The 21,579-nt window shown below is 68.2% G+C and overlaps 3 protein-coding genes across 3 annotated transcripts; all 3 read left to right on the forward strand.

Annotated features, from left to right (window-relative positions):
- The first annotated feature begins 779 nt into the window (after nucleotides 1-779).
- On the forward strand, nucleotides 780-4,367 carry SHD (Src homology 2 domain containing transforming protein D). The gene is made up of 6 exons (XM_054175311.1): nucleotides 780-1,025; nucleotides 1,704-1,794; nucleotides 1,900-2,112; nucleotides 2,553-2,691; nucleotides 3,304-3,423; nucleotides 4,181-4,367. Exons 1-6 carry the CDS (start codon nucleotides 780-782, stop codon nucleotides 4,365-4,367), a joined length of 996 nt encoding a protein of 331 aa, XP_054031286.1.
- A 3,709-nt stretch (nucleotides 4,368-8,076) lies between these two features.
- On the forward strand, nucleotides 8,077-14,834 carry FSD1 (fibronectin type III and SPRY domain containing 1). Its single transcript, XM_054175205.1, has 13 exons — nucleotides 8,077-8,144; nucleotides 8,918-9,013; nucleotides 9,135-9,266; nucleotides 9,349-9,450; nucleotides 10,350-10,372; nucleotides 10,609-10,730; nucleotides 11,250-11,459; nucleotides 12,392-12,490; nucleotides 12,984-13,143; nucleotides 13,236-13,315; nucleotides 13,578-13,829; nucleotides 14,240-14,328; nucleotides 14,438-14,834. Exons 1-13 carry the CDS (start codon nucleotides 8,133-8,135, stop codon nucleotides 14,546-14,548), a joined length of 1,488 nt encoding a protein of 495 aa, XP_054031180.1. The 5' UTR covers nucleotides 8,077-8,132; the 3' UTR covers nucleotides 14,549-14,834.
- A 1,452-nt stretch (nucleotides 14,835-16,286) lies between these two features.
- On the forward strand, nucleotides 16,287-21,201 carry MPND (MPN domain containing). Its single transcript, XM_054175206.1, has 13 exons — nucleotides 16,287-16,359; nucleotides 17,368-17,594; nucleotides 17,900-18,130; nucleotides 18,302-18,464; nucleotides 18,537-18,621; nucleotides 18,734-18,830; nucleotides 18,940-19,012; nucleotides 19,095-19,171; nucleotides 20,002-20,170; nucleotides 20,251-20,321; nucleotides 20,432-20,521; nucleotides 20,808-20,900; nucleotides 21,018-21,201. Exons 1-13 carry the CDS (start codon nucleotides 16,353-16,355, stop codon nucleotides 21,102-21,104), a joined length of 1,470 nt encoding a protein of 489 aa, XP_054031181.1. The 5' UTR covers nucleotides 16,287-16,352; the 3' UTR covers nucleotides 21,105-21,201.
- The last annotated feature ends 378 nt before the right edge of the window (nucleotides 21,202-21,579 follow it).

Below are 21,579 nucleotides of genomic sequence, written 5' to 3' on the forward strand. Positions count from 1 at the left end.
GATGTTTAGGGCTCTCTAGGGGTCCCTAGGGGATGTATATGGGTCTGCAGGGGACAGGTATGGGTCTCTAGGGGTCTGTAGTTGTCTCTGGGGGACCCATATGGGTCTCTAGGGGTCTCTAGGGGGTGTAAATGGGTCTATAAGGGTCTCTACAGCCCACTCCCACCCCCAAAATGAGCTCCCAGGGGCATGAACTCTGGGGGTGGGCTCCATGTTCTCTTCAGCCCCCCAAAGCCCCCAGGCTCTGCTCTGCCCTGTGCCATGACCCACCCCAGGCAGCCAGGGGAGGGGTCCTGCAGCCCCTGTGCCACTTGCCGACATTGGAGGTGCCTGGGGACCACCCCCCCCGCCCCCCCTCCCTGTGCCCCCGGGGGGTGGGCGCCTCGGTGTCAATTAGGGATCCCGGTGCCGGTTTCTGCGGGGGGAGGGGGGCTGTCTACCCCCCTGTGTGGTCCCCTGCGGGGTCCCGGTGACCCCCCCCTTTCTCCCCCTGTCACGGAGCAAGGCCGTCCCTGTGTCACTTGGGGGTCCCGGTGCCCCCCATCACAGCAGGAAGGGGACGGGGGGGGCTCTGCCATCCCCTCCCACCGTGTCCCCATTGTTGTGTCCCCCCCCTCTTGCCGGTGCCCCCCCGGTGAGGCGGGCACGGGGCTGTAGGGGGCGGGGGGAGGCTCCGGGGGCTCCGGTCCGCGCTCGGCGGCGACACAAAGCGGCTCCTGGCGGCGGCGGTGGCGGGGGGGTCCCGGCGTGGTCCCGGTACCGGGCGGCCCCCGCCATCCATGGCCAAGTGGCTCCGGGAGTACCTGGGCCGGGGGGGGACCCGGCGTTCCCCCCCCCGCCCGCCCCAGCCCGACTACAGCGGCGGCGAGCGCCGCCCCCCCGGTACCGGCACCGGCAGCGGGGGTCCGCCCCCCCCCGCAGCTCCCCCCGGTGCTGCCCTTCGCGGCCCCTCTGCCTCCCCCCGGCACCGGCTGGTGAGGGTCGGGGGAGCGGGGCCTGGGGGGGGCCCTCGCCGGCTGGAGCAGGTAGGAGCTGGGGGGGGACCGGGGAGCGGGACCGGGGGGGGCACCGGGGAGGCAACGGAGGGGAGAACAGGCTTGGGGGGGCAACGGGGCAGGACCCGGAGGGGAGCTCGGGCACCGGGGAGGGCGGCGAAGGGCCTGGGGGGTGCAGAGGGGCAGCGTCCGGGGAGACACCGGGGAGATGACCCGGGGAGCACCGGGAGGACCCGGGAGCACCGGGAAGAGGAACCGGGGGGACCGGAGAGGTGCGAGGGGGGAGACTGGGAGAGAGTGGGGGGCTGGGGAACGGGGACTGAGGAACAGAGGGGATTGGGGCGGGGGGAGATGGGGAATGGGAGGTGGGGACTGAAAGGGACCGGGAAGAAGGACCGGGGGGACCGGAGGGGACCGGGGATGGGGGCCGGGGAGAAGCAAGGGTCGGGGGGGCCAGTGGGACACCCCAGGGGGGAGCTGGGGTCACTGGGAGAGGGATTTGGGGGTGTCAGACTCGCTGGGAGAGCGGGAATGGGAAAGGGGTCGGGGGACAAAGGGACCGGGTGGGAGGGAGCAGGGAAAGGGCTGGGGACACCCACAGCAGGACCGGGGGAGGTCTGCAGGGTGCCGGGGAGGTGACTTAGGGACCGGAGGACCTTGGTGGGGGGTCAGTGAGGGTCCCATCCCACCCCGGGCACCCACCCACAGGGCCCTGGCGAGAGTGAGTACTCAGAGCCCTTCGAGGGGGAGCAGGAGCCAGCCCCCGAGGGGGGCTGCGAAGAGCCCGGAGAGGCCACAGGTGGGTGACACCCTGGGCACCGCCCCGCGACCCCCAGCACCCACCCCCGCGGGGCTCCCACGGCCAGGGTGCCGCTCACCCATCCCAGCCCCACCGTGTCCCCAGGGTGCCCTCGGCAGGGCGAGGGCTGGCGAGTGAGGCCGCGGAGGGGACCCCAACTCTACGACACCCCCAGCGAGGACTGGGAGACGGCGGGGGAGGGCCCCGCGGTGCCCGCCCCCCGGGACAGCCGCCTGCCCCGCCACGACGAGCGCCCGGCCGATGAGTACGACCAGCCCTGGGAGTGGAAGAAGGACCACATCTCCCGAGCCTTTGCAGGTGACACTGCGGGGGGCTGCCCCCAGGCACCCCGCCCCCATACCCCTCAGCACCCGGGGGGACCACTCCTGCCCTCCTGTGTGCCCCCTCCAGCACCCAGAGGTGCCGCTCTGAGCTCCCATGGGTGCCAGGCTGGAGTCTCCCAGCCTTCCATGCCCTAATACCCACCCATGGGTCCCACCCTGTGTCCCTAGAACCCCCCAGGACCCCTGGAGAGCAGTCCTGGGCACCCCATATTCCCTGTCATCTAGGGGTGGCACTCCTGGCACCGCAGCACCCATGGGTGCCACTCCCTGGGGACACCATGGCAAGACATGGGGACAGCTGGGGTGTTTCTTCGTGGTGTGGCATTGACAGCTGCCCCCCAGCAGCAGGCAGGGGTGCTGGGACCCCACTTTGGGGTGACCTCCCCCTCCCCCACACACTATTTGTCCCTGCAGTGCAGTTTGAGAGCCCTGAGCGCTCCCCCAGCCTGCCCAGGCACCTGCCACGGCCCCCCCGGACCCCCACAAGCACCAGGCCGGGCTGCCCCCCCAGCCCCAGGCATGTGGACACCTCCCTGCCCCTGGAGAAGCAGGCGTGAGTCTGGGGGCTTCCAAGGCACTGTGGGGGCATCAACAGCCTCGTGGGGTGGAGGATCCCCCCTGGATGGGTGCCCATGGGGTGGAGGGTGCCCCCTGGATGGGTGCCCATGGGGTAGAGGTGCCCTTTGGGTGGGTCCCCCTGGGGTGGAGATGCCCCTTCGGTGGGTCCCTATGGGGTGGAGGATGCCCCGTGGATGGGTCCCCGTGGGGTGGAGGGTGCCAGGAAGTGGTCTTGACCATGGCATGGTGTGGAGGGTGCCCCATGGCACATGCAGTCCCTTTCAGGTGGTGAAATGCCCCATGGCATGGATGGGTCCCTGTGGTATGGAGGGTAGCCCCCTTTGACATGGTTGGGTGCCCCATGGCATGGATGGGTGCCTGTGGGGTGGGGGGTGCCCGTGGCACGGATGGGTGTCTTTGGCACGGGTGTGTCCCCGTGGGGTTGGGTGCCCCATGAGGTTGGGTGCCCCATGAGGTTGGGTGCCCCACGGCATGGAGGGTGCCCTATGATGCAGATGGTTCTTGAGTCCCCAGCGCTGTGTGCCGGGGTGCCCTGTGCCGGGGTGCCACCCAGCAGGGTGCCACACAGCAGGGTGCCACCACACAGGTGGTACCATGGCCCCATCGGGCGGGCAGGGGCCGAGACGCTGCTGGCGCTGTGCCGCGAGGGCAGCTTCCTGGTGCGGGACTGCGAGACCAGCCCTGACGACTACTCCCTGTCACTCAGGTGAGGGCACACGGGGGCAGGGGGGCAGAGGGAGCCCCCCGCGGGGGGAGGGTCCCCCACAGATGGGGCCTCCGGGTGTGGAGGTGCCCAGCGGTGTGCTTGGTCCTCTGGACAACCAACCCAGGCATGGAGTGGGATGAGGACCCTGAGCCCCACGGCGTTGTGCCAGCCTGGCCACCCTGCCCTGAGGGGCTGTGTCCTCGAGGGGTCTCTGTCCTTGGGGGGTCCTTGTCGCCAGGCTGTCCTTGTCCCCCAGAGTGCTGCCGTCCCCAAAGCCTTCTCTCACCCCAAGCTTGCTGCCATGCCAGCTTCCTGCCACCGCTGCACGGCCTGGGGACGGAGACAGCGGCGGGGACAGGGCTGGGGCTGGGGACCGGAGTGGGGCTGGGGACAGGGGAGGGGATAGGAATGGAGACAGAGGTCAGGATGGGGATAGGGGACAGGGATGGGGACAGGGATGGGATCTGAGATGGGGACCGGGATGAGGATAGGAAGAGGGAAGGGGATAGGGACTGGAATGGGAACTGGGGAGAGGAATGGAGGCAGAGATGGGGAGAGGGAACAGGGACGGGGACAAGGATGGGGAGCACGGGGGAGGGCTGCCAGCAGGGTGCCCGGGCGGAGGGGCTGGGCTGTGGGCTCGGCGCTGGCATCCCCGTGCTGGCATCACGTTCCTGCGTGCTCCCCCACGACCCACGCGTGCGGGGCAGGGCAGGCCGGGCCGGGCCGTGCCTCAGTGTCCCCTCGGTGCCCGCAGGAGCAGCCATGGCTTCGTACACGTGAAGCTGACCCGCACCCGGGAGCAGCACTTCACGCTCGGCCGCGCCGGAGCCGCCTTCCCCTCGGTGCCCGAAGCCGTGCGGCACTACACGGCGCGGGCACTGCCCGTCCGCGGGGCACGGCACCTCTCCCTGCTCTACCCCGTGGCAGTGCAGCCCCTGTGACCCTCCTCAGCTGTGCCCCCTCTCCCTGCCCCCTCCCCTGGCCCCACGGCAATCGCCCCCATTAAAAGCCAGCGTGCAGCCCCCGGCTCTGTGCTCTGTGGGCACGGAGACACTTTGGGCCCTCTCGGGGCTCAGCTCTGCGGTGACTCTCCAGGATGCCATGGTGACCCTGAAGGTACGGTGGCCCTGTCACTGATCCCTGGTGGCCCTGCCTCTGGCCCTGAGGCCATGGTGGCCCTGCCACTGCTCCCCCCATGCTGGATCCTGCCCCCCATGCCTGCTCCCACCACCCTGCCAGGAGCTCAGGTGGGCACAAGGGCTGTCCAGATGCGGCCACCCCATCGCTGCAGCCTTTGCTCTTGGGGACAGAAGCTGCCCCATATGGTGTGTGGGGGGTGTGTGATGGCGCTGGGCCCCCCCCGGGGGGTGTCCACGCCGGGTGCTTCCTGCTCCGTGGGCGCCGGCACCGTGCGCCGGCGCGGGGCCGCAGGACCGCAGAGCCACTTCCCTGACACGGGGCCCTGGGGGGGCCCCAAGAGCCTGCTGCCTCCTGGCCACGTGCCAGCTCCCCCCACCCCCCCCGACCCTGCCACACTGGCCACGTGCTGCCCACACTGCTGGCACCGGGTGGGCACCGGGTGCCACGGGGTGGGTGGCACAGAGAAGAGTGAGCAGGGAGGATGCTGCAAAACAGCTCTTTGGGGGTTGGGTCCCCACAGAAAGGTAAAGCTGGGGGAGGGGTGAGCCCCCTTGCCAGGCATGGGTGGCACACAGGGGCAGGGATTCTCTCAGGGTCGGGGGGCAGCAGGGGGGCCCCGTGCCCGCTGTGTCCCCACATGGTACATGGTGTTCTCCATCACCTGGGGGGGCGGTGGCAGCTTCCTGGGGGTCTGTGTCGAGAGGGGCATCATGTTCTCATAGATGGTCCTGTCTGGGGGGGCAACGGGAGTTGGAGGGGGGCTATGGCCAGTCCTGGCACGGTATGGTAGGTGGCACAGTGAGGGGATCCTCCAAGGGGCCCTCAGGAGACCCACTGGGTGCCCCCCACCCCAGGATGAGCCCCAATGAACAGGGGGGATGGGCACGGGGGAGTCTGGGCATAGGGGTGCACAGGGCAAATGGGCATAGGGGTGTTTGGGCATGGGGCAGGGTACAAGGAGGGATGGCCAGGAGGTATTTGGGAGAGGGGGGACCCTTGGGGGTATTTGGGCATGGGGTAGGATGGGAAGAGGGCAGAGAGGCACAGGGGGATCTAGGGACAGGGGATTTGGGGACAAGGTTACCTGAGTTCCTGCTGCAGCACCAGTGGGTGAGGACAGCCAAGCCCAGAAGGACTGTGGCCCCCAGGGCCCCCAGCAGCCCCCACAGTAGCCCTGCAAGCACACCCAGCTGGGAACACTGCCTCGGCACCACTGGCACCTGGGCATGGGGATGGAGGGGACAGCAGGGACAGCAGGGAGTCACTTGCCTGCCCGATGGCCTCCGTCAGCTGCTGCTGGTGAGGAGAAAGCACTTGGGGAGTCCTTGTCCCCATGTCTGTCCCTGTCCCCATGTCTGTCCCTGTCCCCATCCCTCTGCATTGTGGCCACCCAACACCCTCTGGGCATCTCCCTCCAGGGACCCCCTCAACCCCCTTGGGGTGTCCCCTCCCAGGGACCCCCTCAACCCCCTTGGGGACGTCACCTCCCAGGGACCCCCTCAACCCCCTTGGGGTGTCCCCTCCCAGGGACCTCCTCAACCCCCCTGGGAATGCCACTTCCCAGAGACCCCCTCCAGCACCCCAGCACGCCCCAGGGACCCCGCTGCGGCCCCCGTACCTGGGGTGACCCTGAGCAGGGTGCCGTTGCCGGTGGCCGTGCCGTGGGTGGGGATCTCGAGGATGATGCGGCACAGGTAGAGTCCCGCATCGTCCCCCCGCGCCTGGCGGAGGCTGAGGGTGGCCCGGGGGCGGCTCCAGGCCAGGTGCAGGCGGGGAGAGCAGGTGGCATTGGGGACAGAGGCGTCAGGGCGCAGGAGGGTGGTACACAGCTTCTCGTGCTCCTTCACCCACTCCAGCCGGAGCCGGTGCCAGGGCTCGGCCATCAGCAGCTGGCACGCCAGGGCCACGCTGCCACCCTCTGCCACCTGCACCTCACCCGGATCCTGGTTCACCTGCAGGGCACCTGCTGCTGGGAGCAGCACAGGGGGCACGGGGGTGTCACCCTCCATCCCCGTGGTCCCCAGGGCCACCCGGTGGGGCTGAGGGTGCTGGGTCACAGCAGGGACCAGGAGCCAGGCTGCTGCCTGTGTGTCCCCTCTGCCCCTGGCCGCACACTGCTCTGCATTGGTCCCCAGTGCCCATCCTGTCCCCACACCCCTCTCCCCATCCTGTCCCGCTCACTCCTGTCCACATCCTGTCCACATCCTGTCCCCATCCTGTCCCCACAGCCCTGTCCTGTCTTGTCCTGTCCTGTCCTCACCCTGTCTCCCCAGCCCCTGTCCCCACATCTCTGTGTCCATCCTCTCCTGGCCACCTCTGTCCCCATCTTGTCCCCAGAGCCTTGTCCCCATCCTGTTGCACTCTGTCACCACTCTGTCCCCCCACACACCTACTTCATCTGCTCTGTCTCGTCCCCTCGCAGCAGCTACGTCACTCACCTCTGCCGCTCCACCAGTCCCCAGCCTGTCCCCATGTCTGTCCCCACCCCCTGTCTGGTCCCCCGTCAGGTCGCCAGCGGCCCCCCCCGCCCTGTCCCGGCCACGACGCAGGGCCCTATTTGAGCCCCGCATCCTTCCCGTGCCCCCCAAAGAGTCTGTCCCCAACCCCACAGCCCCATCGCAGCGCCCCAGACGCTGTCCCCTCTGTGCCCCCCGAGCCAGTCCTGTCTCACCGCCAAGGAGGGGGATGAGGACCCCAAGCCCCAACATCCCCACACCGGTGCCAGCCTGGCCGCCCTGCTCCAGGGGTCCTTGTCCCCGAGGGGTCTCTGTCTCCGAGCTGTCCTGGTCCTCGCAGCGCTGCTGTCTCCCCAGGCTGGCTGATGTGACACCGCAGCTTCCTGCCTCCGCTGTGCAGCCCGGGGAGGGGGGCACGGGGGCGGGGACAGGGGGCAGGGATGGGGACCGCGGTAACGGGGATGGGGGCTGGGACGGCATCAGGGATGGGTATAGGGACAGAGATGAGGACGGGGAAGAGGGTTGAGAATGGGAACAGGGATGGAGGGGATGGCATCTCCTCAGGGGTCTGTACTGGGAGGGCAGGGATCCCGTACGAGGATGATGAGGCTCTTGTGCTGGGAGGACGGGGATCTGGTACTGGGAAGGCAGAAGTCCCATACTGAGAGGTGGGGGTCTTGAACTGGGAGGATGAGAGCCCCGCACTGGGACGGGGAGAGTCCATGCCGGGGGGGGGAGAGTCCATGCCGGGGGGGTGAGAGTCCATGCCGGAGGGGTGGGGATCAGGTACGGGGGGGGCTGGAATCCCATAGCGGGAGGAGGGGGATCCCACGCTGGGGAAGGAGGATCCCGCCCAGGGCAGGGATCCCACACTGGGAGCCACATCCCCCCGCGCCCTGCCCGGCCCCGGGGGTGCGCAGCACACCTCCCCCGGCACCCGGACTCCAGTTCCCAGCATGCCTCGGGGCCACGCCCCTGCCACGCCCCCTAGCGGCCGAACTACTCCTCCCATGATGCGCGCGGGGGGCGGCGCGGGGCGGGGCGGGGCGGGGTGGGGGGCGCCGCTCCCCCTTTGTTGGTGTCGGCGGGGCCGAGCGGGGCCGGCCCGGTATGGGAGACCAGGTGGGGCCGGACTGGGCTGGACTGGGTTAGACTGGGACGGACTGGGGGGGGGGATGGGGAAATGGAGGGGAGAGGGGAAGGATGGAGGAGGAAGAGGAGGAGGGATGAAGGAAGAGAGGATGGAAGGATGCGGGGAGGGGGGTGGGGAGGAGGAAGAGGGGAGGGAAGAAGGGAGGAGGGAGAGGGGATGGGGGGGAGAGGAGCAGAGGCATGGGAGAGGGAGGGATGGAGGAAGCGGTTGGAGGGGATGAAGGCCTGGAGGCCTGGGATGGAGGGAGGAGGGATGGGGGATGCTTGGGGGATGGGGGGATGGAGGGGCATCCAGTGGGGGGGTGCAGAAGAGATGGGGGTGCTGCAAGCGTGGGGGTGCAGGAGGGATGGAGGGGCATGGAATGGAGGGGTGCAGGAGGGCTGGGGGTCTTGGCAGGGTGGGGAGGGATGGGCAGTGCTGGAAGGATGGGGGGTGCAGGAGGGATGGAGGGGCATGGACTGGGGGTACTGGAGGGGCTTGGGGGTGCTGGAAGGATCAGAGTGCAGGAGGGGTGGGGGGCGCAGGGGCAGCGCAGGGCCGCCCCCCTGGCCGCCCCCCTGCTCTCACACACGCTCCTGCCAAGTCATCCGGCTCCCGCCATGCCGGCAGAGCCCTGGCACCGGCTGCCCGTGGCGCCTGGCACGGCTGGGCCTGGCCTGGAGAGGGAGCTGGGGGCAGGGAGGTGGCTGGAGGGGCGGCGGGGAGCAGGGGGTGCTGACGGAGGGCGCCGGGGGCCGGGCAGGAGGCTCTGCGGAAGATCATCACCACCTTGGCCGTGAAGAATGAGGAGATCCAGAACTTCATCTACTCCCTCAAGCAGATGGTGCAGAACGTGGAGGTACCAGGGAGCTGCCCCCTCCCCGCCGCCCAGCCCTGTGCCCTCCCCTCGGCACCCCCCCGGCCCCAAAGCGGGGGGGGAGGGGGTGGCACCCCTCTGACGGCCTGGGTGCTGTGCCCAGGCCAACTCCACGCGGGCACAGGAGGACCTGGAGAGCGAGTTCCAGTCGCTGTACGCCCTGCTGGACGAGCTGAAGGAGCAGATGCTGATGAAGATCAAGCAGGAGCGTGCCAGCCGCACCTACGAGCTGCAGGTCAGCACCCCCCCCGCCTGCCTCCCCCCCCGTGCGGGCACCCTTGCCCACCGCAGCCCCTCTCCCCTTTTGCCCATGCCAGGCCCAGCTGGCAGCGTGTGCCAAGGCCTTGGAGAGCTCGGAGGAGCTGCTGGAATCGGCCAACCAGGCCCTGGGCGCGGCCAACAACCACGACTTCGCCCAGGTGAGTGCCCACCAGGGACCCCCTGTGCTGGGGGTGTCCTAGCTCCGGATCAATGCCACCCCCGGGCTGCCCTCACCCTGGGCGGGCACCTTCCTTCCTGTCTGCGCTGGGCACTGGGGCAATGCTGGGCTGGCTGTGCCCGCTGCGGGGCTGAGGGGGAGCATGGGGACCCTGCCTGGGGTGAACCCGGAGCTGCCCAGTGTGTGAGAGCGCTGGGCACCGTGGCAGGGGCACAGGGGGCACCAGCAGGTGCCATGGGGGTGCTGCGGTGGCAATGCTGTGCTACGGGGTACTGCTGTGGGATGCAGGGATGCTGTGCCATGGGGTGCCATGGCAGGAATGCTGTGCTATGGGGTACCATGGCAGGGATGCTGTGCCATGGGGCACTGCTGTGGGATGCAGGGATGCTGTGCCACGGGGTGCCATGGCAGGGATGCTGTGCCATGGGGCACTGCTGTGGGATGCAGGGATGCTGTGCCATGGGGCACTGCTATGGGATGCAGGGATGCTGTGCCATGGGGCACTGCTGTGGGATGCAGGGATGCTGTGCCAGGGGGTGCCATGGCAGGGATGCTGTGCCATGGGGCACTGCTGTGGGATGCAGGGATGCTGTGCCACGGGGTGCCATGGCAGGGATGCTGTGCCATGGGGTGCCATGGCAGGGATGCTGTGCCATGGGGCACTGCTGTGGGAGGCAGGGATGCTGTGCCAGGGGGTGCCATGGCAGGGATGCTGTGCCATGGGGCACTGCTGTGGGATGCTGAGCTGCTGGGGACAGGGGCATGCTCTGCCGCGCTGGCACCGGGGCGGGCATGCACACAGTAACCGCTCTGGCTCCTGGCACCGCTCTCTCACCTGCTTTTTTTCTTCCTCCTCTTTTCCTCTGCTGTGCTCCCAAGGCTGCCAAACAGATCAAGGATAGGTACGGCCCCCCCTCAGCCCCCCCAGTCCCACCCAGCTCCTCCCAGCCGGGTGCCCTCCCCGTGCCCTTTTCACTCCCAACCTCCTCCCCAGCCAGGACCCCTGGGCCGGGGGGGTGCTGGGGTGACTCTGCCCACCCTCACCACAGCCACGCAGGGCAGGGGGGTGAGCGGGCAGGGCCGGGGGGGGAGGAGGGGGCGCTGGGCACGCTGACCCTTTGCCCTGTGCCCCCCGCAGCGTGACCATGGCCCCAGCCTTCCGCCTCTCGCTCAAGGCCAAGGTGAGCGACAACATGAGCCACCTGATGGTCGACTTCGCCCAGGAGCGGCGCCTGCTGCAGGCCCTGGCCTTCCTGCCAGGTACTGCCCACGCCTGGCAGGCACCGGGCACAGGGGGGAGGGCAGGGGCAGCAGAGGGCTGTGCCAGCCGGGTGAGGAGACGGCGTTAGCGTGTAAGGGGTCTGCTGGGTGCCAGGGCAGGGGGTTGAGAAGCTGGGGAGGAACAGGGGGGTGCCAGGTTGGGGAAGCGTTTGGTGCCTGCTTCAGAGCGGGGAGAAGGTGCCAGGGATGCAGGGATGAAGAGGGTTGGATGCTGTGCCCACGCTGGGAGCCATGCTGTGGGCTGCCAGGTGTGAGGTCTTGGAGGTGCTAAGCTCGAGGTCTCTGGGATGCCACCATTGTGGTCCCTAGGGTGCAGTGCCCATGGGTGCTGTGGGTGCCATGGGTGCCATGCCACGTGTGGGATCCATAGGGTGCCAACCCCATGGGACACCTGGATGCCCTGGGAGTGCCGGGGGTTGGTGGGAACACCTTGGCTGGCAGTGGTGGTGGTGGGGAGGGGGCTGTGGACGCCAGTGGCGCAGCTGCCCCTGCTGGCAGTGCCCAGCACCCCCGAGATCGACCTGGCGGAGTCGCTGGTGGCCGATAACTGCGTGACCCTGGCCTGGAGGATGCCCGAGGACGACAGCAAGATCGACCACTACGTGCTGGAGTATCGCCGCACCAACTTCGAGGGGCCCCCCCGAGCCAAGGAGGACCAGCCCTGGATGGTGGTCGAGGGCATCAAGGGCACTGAGTACACCCTCTCTGGTGAGGGCACAGCACCAGCCTCAGACATCACAGCATCACAGAACTGCCAGGGTTGGAAGGGAGCTCAAGGCTCAGCCAGCCCCAACCCCCTGCCAGGGGCAGGGACTCCTCACACCACAGCAGGTTGCTCACAGCCACCTCCAGCCTGGCTGCAAACACCTCCAGGGATGAGGCTGCCAACACCTCCCTGGGCAGCCTGTGCCAGGCTCTCACCACCCTCATGGGCAACAACTTCTTCCTAACATCCAATCTCAATCTCCCCACTGCTAATTTTGCTCCATCCCCCCCAGTCCTATCCCTCCCTGACACCCTCAGAAGTCCCTCCCCAGCTTTCTTGCAGCCCCCTGCAGATCCTGGAAGGCCACAATGAGGTCTTGGAGCCTTCTCCTCTCCAGCCTGCACAACCCCAACCCCCTCAGTCTGTCCTCACAGCAGAGCAGCTCCAGCCCTCTGCTCCTCCTCGTGGCCCTTCTCTGGACACCCTCCAGCCCCTCCAGATCCTTCCTGTGCTGGGGGCTCCAGAACTGGACACAGAGCTCCAGCTGTGGTCTCAGCAGAGTGGAGCAGAGGGGCAGAATCCCCTCCCTGGCCCTGCTGGCCACACTTCTGATGCAGCCCAGGCTCTGCTTGGCTCTCTGGGCTGCAAGTGCTCCCTGCTGGCTCTTCTTGAGCTTCTCCTCCCCCAGAACCTCCAAGGCCTTCTCTTCAGGGCTGCTCTCCAGCAGTCCCTGCCCAGCCTGTATCAGTGCCTGGGATTGCCCTGACCCAGCTGCAGGACCTTGCCCTTGCTCTTGTTGAACCTCAATGGGGTTGGCTTGGAGCAGGCGCTGCAAGTGTTTTAGTGGCTGGGTGGCAGTGCCAGGCTCTTTAGGGGGACATGGTAGGTGCAATGCCCCTCTTGTGCCCTACTTTGTGCCCTGCTGTGCCCACAGGGCTGAGGTTTGACATGAAGTTCATGAACTTTCGTGTCCGGGCGTGCAACAAGGCTGTGGCAGGAGAGTTCTCCGAGCCGGTCACCCTGGAGACGAGAGGTGGGTACCAGGGGGGTGGCAGGATGCCCATCAAAACCTAACCTCCCTTCCCCTTTCCCTGTCCCTTCCCCCTTTCCCTTTCCCTGTCCCTTCCCCCTTTCCCTTTCCCTTTCCCTTCCCCCTGTCCCTGTCCCTTCCCCCTTTCCCTTTCCCTTCCCCCTTTCCCTGTCCCTTTCCCTTTCCCTTTCCCTTTCCCTTTCCCTTTCCCTTTCCCTTTCCCTTTCCCTTTCCCTTTCCCTTTCCCTTTCCCTTTCCCTTCCCCCTTTCCCTTTCCCTTTCTCTTTCCCTTTCCCTTTCCCTTTCCCTTTCCCTTTCCCTTTCCCTTTCCCTTTCCCTTTCCCTTCCCCTTCCCCTTCCCCTTCCCCTTCCCCTCCCCTCCCCCCAGCTTAGCAGCACCCCCCGTGCCTGCCAGGGGCCCGCAAGCCGCCGGTGTGCAGGCAGGGGGTGGGGCGGGGGGGCCAGGGGGGGCCAGGCTGACGGTGGCTGTCCCCAGCCTTCATGTTTCGGCTGGACGCCAGCACCTGCCACCAGAACCTGCGCGTGGAGGAGCTGAGCGTGGAGTGGGACGCCACGGGGGGCAAGGTGCAGGACGTCAAAGCCCGCGAGAAGGATGGCAAGGGCAGGACGGCCTCGCCTGCCAACTCGCCTGCCAGGTGAGCTCACACCCCCCACACACCCCCCCACACCCCCCACACCCCCATTGCCCTCCCGTGGGCAATGCCAACCCAGCTCCGTCCTGCCCTAGGGTGGTGCAGTCGCCCAAGAGGATGCCCTCGGGGCGTGGGGGCAGAGATCGATTCACTGCTGAGTCCTACACGGTTCTGGGTGAGAGCTGGGGGCACCCGCTGGGGGCTGGGGGGAGGGGACACGGTGTGGGCACCTAGAGGGGATGGTACAGAGGGGAGGGTGGCCCTGAGCTGGATGCAGGTGGGCATGTGGCACCTAGTGGTTCAAGAGGGGATGGCACGGAGGGGAGGGTGGCCCTGAGCTGGATGCAGGTGCACACAGGACACCCAGAGGGATCTGGTGGTGCTGGGGACAGGGCAGGCGTGGGTGCAGCTGGCAGAGCCGTGCCCTGTGCCCACAGGGGACACCCTGATCGACGGCGACGAGCACTACTGGGAGGTGAGGTACGACCGGGACAGCAAAGCCTTCGGCGTGGGGGTGGCATACCGCAGCCTGGGCAAGTTCGACCAGCTGGGCAAGACCTCTGCCTCCTGGTGCCTGCACCTCAACAACTGGCTGCAGGTCAGCTTCAGTGCCAAGCATGCCAACAAGGCCAAGGTGCTGGACGTGCCCGTGCCCGACTGCATCGGCGTCTACTGCAACTTCCACGAAGGTTGGTGAGGGGTGGGCGAGGTGGGGACTGGGCAGCGGTGGGGTGGGCACAGGGACTGCCACTGGTGTGGGCATCAGTGTGTCCACCGTGGGCATTGTCACTGCTGTTGGCACCAGTGTGTCCACCATGGGCACCACCACGCTCACCATGGGCTTGGCCACCACCATGCACATCCTCCACGGGCACTGCAACCGCCCCTGGCACCAGTGTATCCGCCATGGGCATTGCCACCAGCATGGGCACCACTGTGTCCGCCGTGAGCTTTGCTCACCAGCACGCCCAGCGCAGGTATTGCCACCACCACCAGCACAGGCACCACTACCTTGGGCATTGCCCCTACCATGGGCACCGTGCTGGGGCTCTACAAGCTCCGTGTGACCCAGCCCCAATGCCCACCTCCGTGCCCACAGGCTTCCTGTCCTTCTACAACGCCAGGACCAAGCAGCTGCTCCACACCTTCAAGGCCAAGTTCACGCAGCCTGTGCTGCCAGCCTTCACGGTAAGGGGCAGGCAGGGCTGGGCAGCTCCTCAGGGGCTCCATTCCTGTGCCAACAAGGCCAAGGTGCCAGCCTTCCCCCCCTCCCCAACCCCCAACCCTGTGCCTGCAGGTCTGGTGTGGCAGCTTCCAGGTCACCTCGGGCCTGCAGGTGCCCAGCGCGGTCAAGTGTCTGCAGAAGCGCAACAGCACAGCCAGCAGCTCCAATGCCAGCCTGGCCTAGAGCTGTGCCCCCTCTGCTGTGGGCACCCCGCCAGGCAAGAACACTGAATGTACCCAAACCCCTCCCCTCCCTGCCCCCCAACCTCTCCCACCTCAGACGCTGCCCTGGCAGGGCTGTGCCGTCCACCCAGAGCTGGGCTGCACTGGCACCCTCGGTCCTGCCAGCTGACCCCCTCCACCACCCCTCCCAACTCTGTGCCACCCACCCCCCCTCCATGTCACTGGCAAGGGGCTGGGCACATTGTCCCCCCTGCCACCACTGAGAGCTGCTTCTGGCCTGAAGAATAAACTGGGATGTAGGTGTGAAGTGGCTGTGCCCGGGGCACGGGAGGCTGGGGGGCAACCAGCTCATGGTGGGGAAGGGGTTGGGTCTGGGGAGGGGGTGGCTGTCCTGGTGTCACCCCCATGGCACAGGGTGCTGGGGGCACCAGCTCAAGGTGGGGAAGGGGTTGGGTCTGGGGAGGGGGTGGCTGTCCTGGTGTCACCCCCTTGGCACAAGGAGCTACGACAGGGCTGTGCTTAATTCAGCCTGGCACCTGGGGTAGTGCCCCCCCAAACAGATGGGGTTTGGGAGTCTATTGCTGACCCTCCAGGACCCCCTCTCCCCCCAGTGCCACCCCAGCCTGGAACTGGAGCCAAGGCTGGGGGCACTGCTGTCCCAGCTGGTGCCTGGCACAAAGAGGGGAGGCAGTGGCTGCCCCTCCCCCTCAGTGGCATCAGTCCTCACTGAGAGCCTGGCAGAGCTGCAGCTCCCTGGCGGGCAGGGTGACCCCGGGCAGGGCACCCTGCACCATGATGCCACCCATGCTCCACCCATGCTCCACCCATGCTCCACTCCAGAAGCTGCTTGGCCTCCAGCTGGGTCACCCCGGGGGAACAGCTGGGGACCCCGGGGCCAGCCCTACCCTGTCACCCCCAGCCGTGTTGGACCACCCAGGCCATGCTGGTCCCCAGTGAGGATGGAGACCTCCCCACAGCCCCCAGCCCACCCCACCCACAGGGACAGTGGTGGCCCAGGGGACCCGGGGGTGACAAAGGACCCTGAGGGCAGAGCTGGAGGAGGTGGCTGGGCAGCAGCAGGGCACTGGGGACCGTTCCTGCAGGGGGCACACAGAGGGGACACCACCACCAGGACCCCACCAGACCTCCTGGACCCCGCACTCTGCCCACCACCACCAGGGGCAGGATGAATCCCCCCCCTCCATCTCCACATGGTGGGGGACATGCAAAGATGGCCTCTCCCTGGCACTCCCTCTCCCTGGCACTCCTTCTCCCTGGCGTCCCCTGTGCCCCCCCTGCCCCAGGGCTCTGCACCCCCCTAAGCCTGCCCTCAGTACCCCCAAGTCCTGTCCCCTCTGCCACCTCTACACCCAGATCCTGCCCCCAGTGTCCCCCCAGTCCTGGCAGCTGTACCCCCGTCCCATGCCCCTCCTTGCCCAAGCCCTGTCCCCTCCACACCCGCAGGTGCCACCGGGCGGGGGCTCGGCCCTCCCCTTCTCTGTGCCCCGGGGCCGGGGGGCAGAGCCTCGGTGTTCCCCCGGGGCCGGTATCGGTGCTTGTGTTTCCCGCGCCCCCGGTGTCCGTGTGTCCCCCCCGTGCCAGCGTCCGTCCCTGCGTGCCCCCCCCCCGCCCAGTGCCGGTGTCCATCCGCGCCCCGCCCGGTGCCGGCGCCCCCCGGCTGCCGCCGGTACCCTCCCGTCCGTGCTTCCTCCCGCGGGAGGGGCGGGGCGCGCGGGGCCACCCCCCGTCACGTGCCTCCGGTCGCCGCCGCCGCGCGCACCGGGGGGAGGCGGGAGCGGCGGAACATGGCAGGTACCGGCGGGGGCGCGCCCGGCACGCACCGGCCGTCGGGGACGCGCACAGGGCACCACCGAGAGAGCGGGCAGCGGGCACCGGGCGCGGGCAGCGGGCGCGGGCAGGCGTGCGCGCACCCCCCTGCACCTGCGTGTGCGTGCACTGCACACCGCCCCCCCGCCAGGCGCGCGCACGCGTGTGCCGGCCGCGCGTGCTCACACGCACGCGAGTGCGCGGGCGCGCGGGACCGGGGGGGGACCCACGGGGGCGGGGGCGGGAGGAATGTGGGGGGCAGGGATGGGGACACCTCCAGACGCGGCCACCCGTGGCGGGGGGGAAGCCCTTGTGAGTGGAGGGGACCCCGGGGGAAGCGAGGGGGGAGGAGAGTCGTGGGGCAGGGGTGGGGACACCCCCGGGTCGGGGGACACCCTGGGGATACTCCTGAGGGGAGGGCACCCACGGGTGGGGCACGCGTGGGGCAGAGATGGGGACACTGTGACTGGGACACCGGTGAGGAAGGGATGGGGAGGTCCTGGGGCACTCAGGGAGGGGTGCAGGGATGGGGACACCCTGAGACACCTGTGCAAGGGGACACCTCGGGACTCTTGTGAGGAGGGGGCACCCACTGGGGTGGGGCACACATGGGACAGGGCTGGGGACACTCCAGGACACCCATGAGGGTTCACCCGTGGGGCAGGAATGAGGACCCCCCCGGGATGCTTTGCCATGTCCTGTTACCCACCCTGCCCCTCTCCCCTTTGGGTCCAGTCCAGGCTCTGTGGACCTGCTGGGCAGGAGGGTCGTGTCCTCATGTCCCCCACACTCTAGCGTCTGTGTCCCCCAGCCCTGTCCCCACGTCCCTGTGTTCCCATGGCCCCCACTCATGTCCCCATGGCTCTGTCATCATGTCCCGGTGTCCTCATGCCCGCACACAGTGAGGGCCCCAAGGGTGCTCTCGGTGAGGACACCCGGGGGAGCTGCCCCGGGGAGGACGCCCCCTCCATGGCAGGTTGTCGCACCCCGCAGCGCTGGGGGCTGCCTCCCCCGGTGGGGACGAGTGTCTGGAGGAGGACGAGGACGAGCTGGAGCCGGGGCTGGACGAGGCGGAGGCGGAGCCGGAGGCCGGGAGCGGGGCGAAGGCGGCGGGGGGCACCCGGGGGGCCCTGCTGACCCGGCGGGGAATCACCCTCCGGGTCCTGCTCCGGGACGGCCTCCTGGAGCCCGCCCGTGGTGTCCTCTCCATCTACTACCTGGTGAGTCCGGGACAGGGGTGGGGGACAAGGATGGGGGACAGGTTGGGGACAAGGATGGGGGACAGGTTGGGGACAGGAATGGAGGACAGGGATGGGAACTGGGATGAGGACAGGGATGGGAGACAGAGATAGGGACAAAGATGGGGGACAGGGATGGGAACTGGGATGGGGACAGGGACGGGAGACAGAGATAGGGACAAAGATGGGGGACAGGGATGGGAACTGGGATGGGGACAGGGATGAGGGACAGGGACGGGGGACAGGGGTCTGGCAGGTGCCTCCCCAGCTCACCCCATGCTCCCCAGGGCAAGAAGTTCGTGGGGGACCTGGGTGCAGATGGGACCATCACCTGGCAGGAGACAGGGCAGGTCTTCAACTCGCCCAGCGCCTGGGCCACGCACTGCAAGCGCCTGGTGAACCCTGCCAAGAAGTCCGGCTGCGGGTGGGCGTCCGTGCGCTACAAGGGGCAGAAGCTGGACCAGTACAAAGCTGCCTGGCTGCGGCAGCACCAGCCCAACGCGCCGCCCGCCGACGAGGTGCGCTGGCACCCCCTCCCCACCACCCCGGGGGTCCCCTGTTGGGGGTGGCAGGGGAGGTGCCATCCCGTGCTGCCCACAGAGGAGGTGGTTTAGGACCCCCTCCCCAGCACCCTTGAGGCATCCCCTGGTGTGGGTGGCAGGGGAGGTGCCATCCCGTGCTGCCCACAGAGCCTGGCCAGTGAGGGTGAGGAGGAGGACATGCCTGAGGAGGAAGAGGAGGAGGTGCCGAGGGAGGGTCGGGTGCCCGTGCCAGAGCCGGCAGTGGCCAAAAAACCAGAGGAGAAGAGCAAGAAGCAGCAGTGCAAGAGCCTGGTGGAGCCAGCAGGGACAGGTAGGGGGACAGTGGGGGGCTCAGGGCACCCTGGGCGCCCTGGCACGGTGACAGGGACGCTGTGCTCCGCAGATCCTGGCCCCCCGGGGAAGAGGCTGGAGAGCAAACCCCGGGTGCCCGTCCGCTACTGCACCCTGGGCACCCGCGACTCGGCCAGGTAGGCAGTGCCAGGCCCAGCAGCCCCGAGGGTGCCACCAGCAGCCCCGAGGGTGCTGGGGGTGGGCGGTGGGGGACACGGAACAGCGGCAGCAGGGCTGTGGCTCTTCCAGGAACCCCCAGACCCTGGTGGAGGTGACGTCCTTCGCTGCCATCAACAAGTTCCAGCCCTTCAACGTGGCCATTTCCAGCAACGTTCTGCTGCTCCTGGTGAGCCTCCTGCCCGGGCCGGGCCAGCCCTGGCGCTGCTGGGGTCACCTCCAGGCCGCGTGGGGACAGTGATGTCCCCAGCACCGCTGACCGCAGCCTTTGCCTTCAGGACTTCCACAGCCACCTGACGCGGAGCGAAGTGGTCGGCTACCTGGGGGGGCGGTGGGACACCAACACCCAGCGTAGGTAGCGGGGGGGGTGGGGGGCTGGGGGGGCGTCCCCCCGGTCTGGGGCAGAGCCGCTCACTGCTGTCACCCCCTGCAGTGCTGACGGTGCTCCGAGCCTTCCCCTGCCGGACACGCCTGGGGGATGCTGAAGCTGCCAGCGTGGTGGAGGAGGAGGTAAAGCAGACCTGGGGGTGCTGGGGGGGCAGGGTCTGGCTCTGGGGGAGCTGGGGGAGAAGGTCCTCAGCAAGTTCAAGCAGGGCAAGTGGAGGGTCCTGCAGCTGGGGAGGAACAAGCCCCTGCCCCAGGCCAGGGGAGGTGACCTGCTGGGAAGCAGCTCTGTGGGAGAAGGGTCTGGGAGTGCTGGGGGACAGAAGTTCATCGTGAGCCAGTGATGAGCCCTGGTGGCCAAGAAGGCCCCAATGGTGGCCTGGGGGGCACTGAGTGTGGCCAGAGGGGTGAGGGAGGTTCTCCTCTCCTTCTATTCTGCCCTAGGGAGGCCACATCTGGGCTACTGGGTCCAGTTCTGGGCTCCCCAGTTCAAGAGACGGAGTCCAACAGAGGCTACAAAGGGCCTGGAGCAGCTCTGGGAGGAGCAAAGGCTGAGAGCCCTGGGGCTGAGAGCCTGCAGCAGAGCAGCCCAGAGGGCAGCTGAGCAATGCTCAGCAGGAGCTGAAGGGTGGGGAGCCAGACTGCTCAGTGGTGCCCAGGGACAGCACAAGGAGCAAGGGGCACAGACTGGCACCCAGGAGGTTCCACCTGAACAGGAGAAATTTGGTGTGAGGCTGCTGGGGGCCTGCAGCAGGCTGCCCAGAGAGGCTGTGGAGTCTCCTTCTGTGCAGAGCTTCCAACCCCCCCTGGGCACTGTGCTCCTGGGCAAGCTGCTGGAGCAGGGGGGTTGGACTGGGTGAGCTCCAGAGGTCCCCTCCAGCCCCAGCATGCTGGCATTTGGGGGAGTGTCCTGGGGGTCCCAGGCACCCAGCCCCACAGCTTGTGCCCCCCCCCAGATCTGCCAGAGCCTGTTCCTGCGGGGGCTGTCGCTGGTGGGGTGGTACCACAGCCACCCCTTCGGGCCTGCCCTGCCCTCCCTGCACGACATCGATGCCCAGATGGATTATCAGCTCAAGCTGCAGGGCAGCGGCAACGGCTTCCAGCCCTGCCTGGCCCTCATCTGCGGTGAGCTGCCCGGCCTGGGGGTGCTGGGGCTGCTGTTAGCCCCCTCCCCACGTCAGCTCCATCTCCCCTTCCCCCCCCAGGGCCCTACTACCCTGGCAATCCCGGCGTGGAGTCCAGAATCGCCCCCTTCTGGGTGATGCCCCCCCCCGAGGTAAGTGGTGCTCAGTCCCCAGGGGAGGCTGCTTGGCATGGGGGTGGCTCCAGGGCTGGGGGTGTGGGGGTGACTCCCACCCACCCCTTTCTTCTCCACCCCCCACCCAGCAACGGCCCAATGACTACGGCATCCCCATGGAGGTGGAGGTGGCCTACATCCAGGACGGCTTCCTCACCAACGACGTCCTGCAGGAGATGGTGAGCGTGGGGGGCTCCAAACCCCCCCCAGCAAGGACCCCCTGGGGGGGCTGGCCAGGTCTCTGCCACCCATCTCTGCCCTGCTGATGGTTACAATCTCACCTCCATCCCCACCCTGCTGCTGAGGTCTTACTGCCACAGGGCTTGGTGGGGGAATGTGCCTGACCCCTGGTGCCTGCAGCCCCTCTCCTCCCCTGCATGCCCCCTACCCCTGGGCAGTCTGCAGCCCCTCTCCTCCCCCTGGGCAGCCCTGGTGCCTGCAGCTCCTCTCCTGCCCCCACCCCAGACGCTGCTGGTGGAGTTCTATAAAGGAGCTCCTGACCTGGTGAAGTTCCAGGAGCTGTGGAGTCAGGACCAGACCTACCTGGACAAGCTGAAGGTGAGGAGGAGGCTTCCTCTGCTGGGCTGGATGAGGAAGGGCCTCAGCTCCAGTCCCCCCCTGCTGGCTGCATTAATTGGGCTGTGTTCATTAACTGGGCTGGTTTAATTACCCCAGGGCTCCCTGGCCTCCCGCACCCCCAAAGACCAGAGCTTCACCCACATCCTGGAGCAGATCTACAGCCTGCTCAAGCTCAGCAGCTGAGGGGCTGGGAGCCCCTTCCCCCCTGTTCAGCACGGGGCAGGGACCCTCTCCCAGCAGCCAGAGCTCAGCTCTGCAGCCCCCTCCCCAGCGGCAGGGGCTCAGGCAGAGCCGGCGCCGGGCAGCGCTGCGGGGGCACCGCGTCGCCCACAGCTCCAGGGAGCTCACCCAGGAGGGGGCCCAGGACCCCACTGGCCCCTGCCCTGCCCCTGGGGGAGTGGTGAGGGGAGGGTGGTGGTGGTGCTGGTTGGAGTCTTGGCTGTTCAGTTGTTTGTGGCCGTGGTAGTTGATTAAAGAGCAGTTCCTGAGCGGCAGTGGCCGCTGCGTGGCTCAGCTGGCTTGGGCACACCACAGGCTGGTGGGTGGCAAGGGTGGCATCAGGGGCTGGGGAGCAGGGCTGGGGAGGAGGGGCTGGGGGCGTTGAGTCTGGAGAAGAGGAGGCTGAGGGGAGACCTCCTTGCTCTCTACAGCTCCCTGA

The sequence above is a fragment of the Dryobates pubescens genome, chromosome 31, assembly GCF_014839835.1.
Source record: "Dryobates pubescens isolate bDryPub1 chromosome 31, bDryPub1.pri, whole genome shotgun sequence".
Taxonomy (NCBI): domain Eukaryota; kingdom Metazoa; phylum Chordata; class Aves; order Piciformes; family Picidae; genus Dryobates; species Dryobates pubescens.

Excerpts from the sequence above, each read along its gene's own strand:
- SHD (XM_054175311.1), top strand. The coding sequence starts at position 780 with ATGGCCAAGTGGCTCCGGGAGTACCTGGGCCGGGGGGGGACCCGGCGT. Across the intron at positions 2,692-3,303 it reads CTGCCCCTGGAGAAGCAGGC|GTGGTACCATGGCCCCATCG; the intron begins GTGAGTCTGGGG and ends GCCACCACACAG. Across the intron at positions 3,424-4,180 it reads GACTACTCCCTGTCACTCAG|GAGCAGCCATGGCTTCGTAC; the intron begins GTGAGGGCACAC and ends CGGTGCCCGCAG.
- FSD1 (XM_054175205.1), top strand. Across the intron at positions 10,731-11,249 it reads GGCCCTGGCCTTCCTGCCAG|TGCCCAGCACCCCCGAGATC; the intron begins GTACTGCCCACG and ends CCCTGCTGGCAG. Across the intron at positions 12,491-12,983 it reads GGTCACCCTGGAGACGAGAG|CCTTCATGTTTCGGCTGGAC; the intron begins GTGGGTACCAGG and ends GGCTGTCCCCAG.
- MPND (XM_054175206.1), top strand. Across the intron at positions 19,172-20,001 it reads CCAGCGTGGTGGAGGAGGAG|ATCTGCCAGAGCCTGTTCCT; the intron begins GTAAAGCAGACC and ends GCCCCCCCCCAG. Across the intron at positions 20,522-20,807 it reads ACGACGTCCTGCAGGAGATG|ACGCTGCTGGTGGAGTTCTA; the intron begins GTGAGCGTGGGG and ends CCCCCACCCCAG.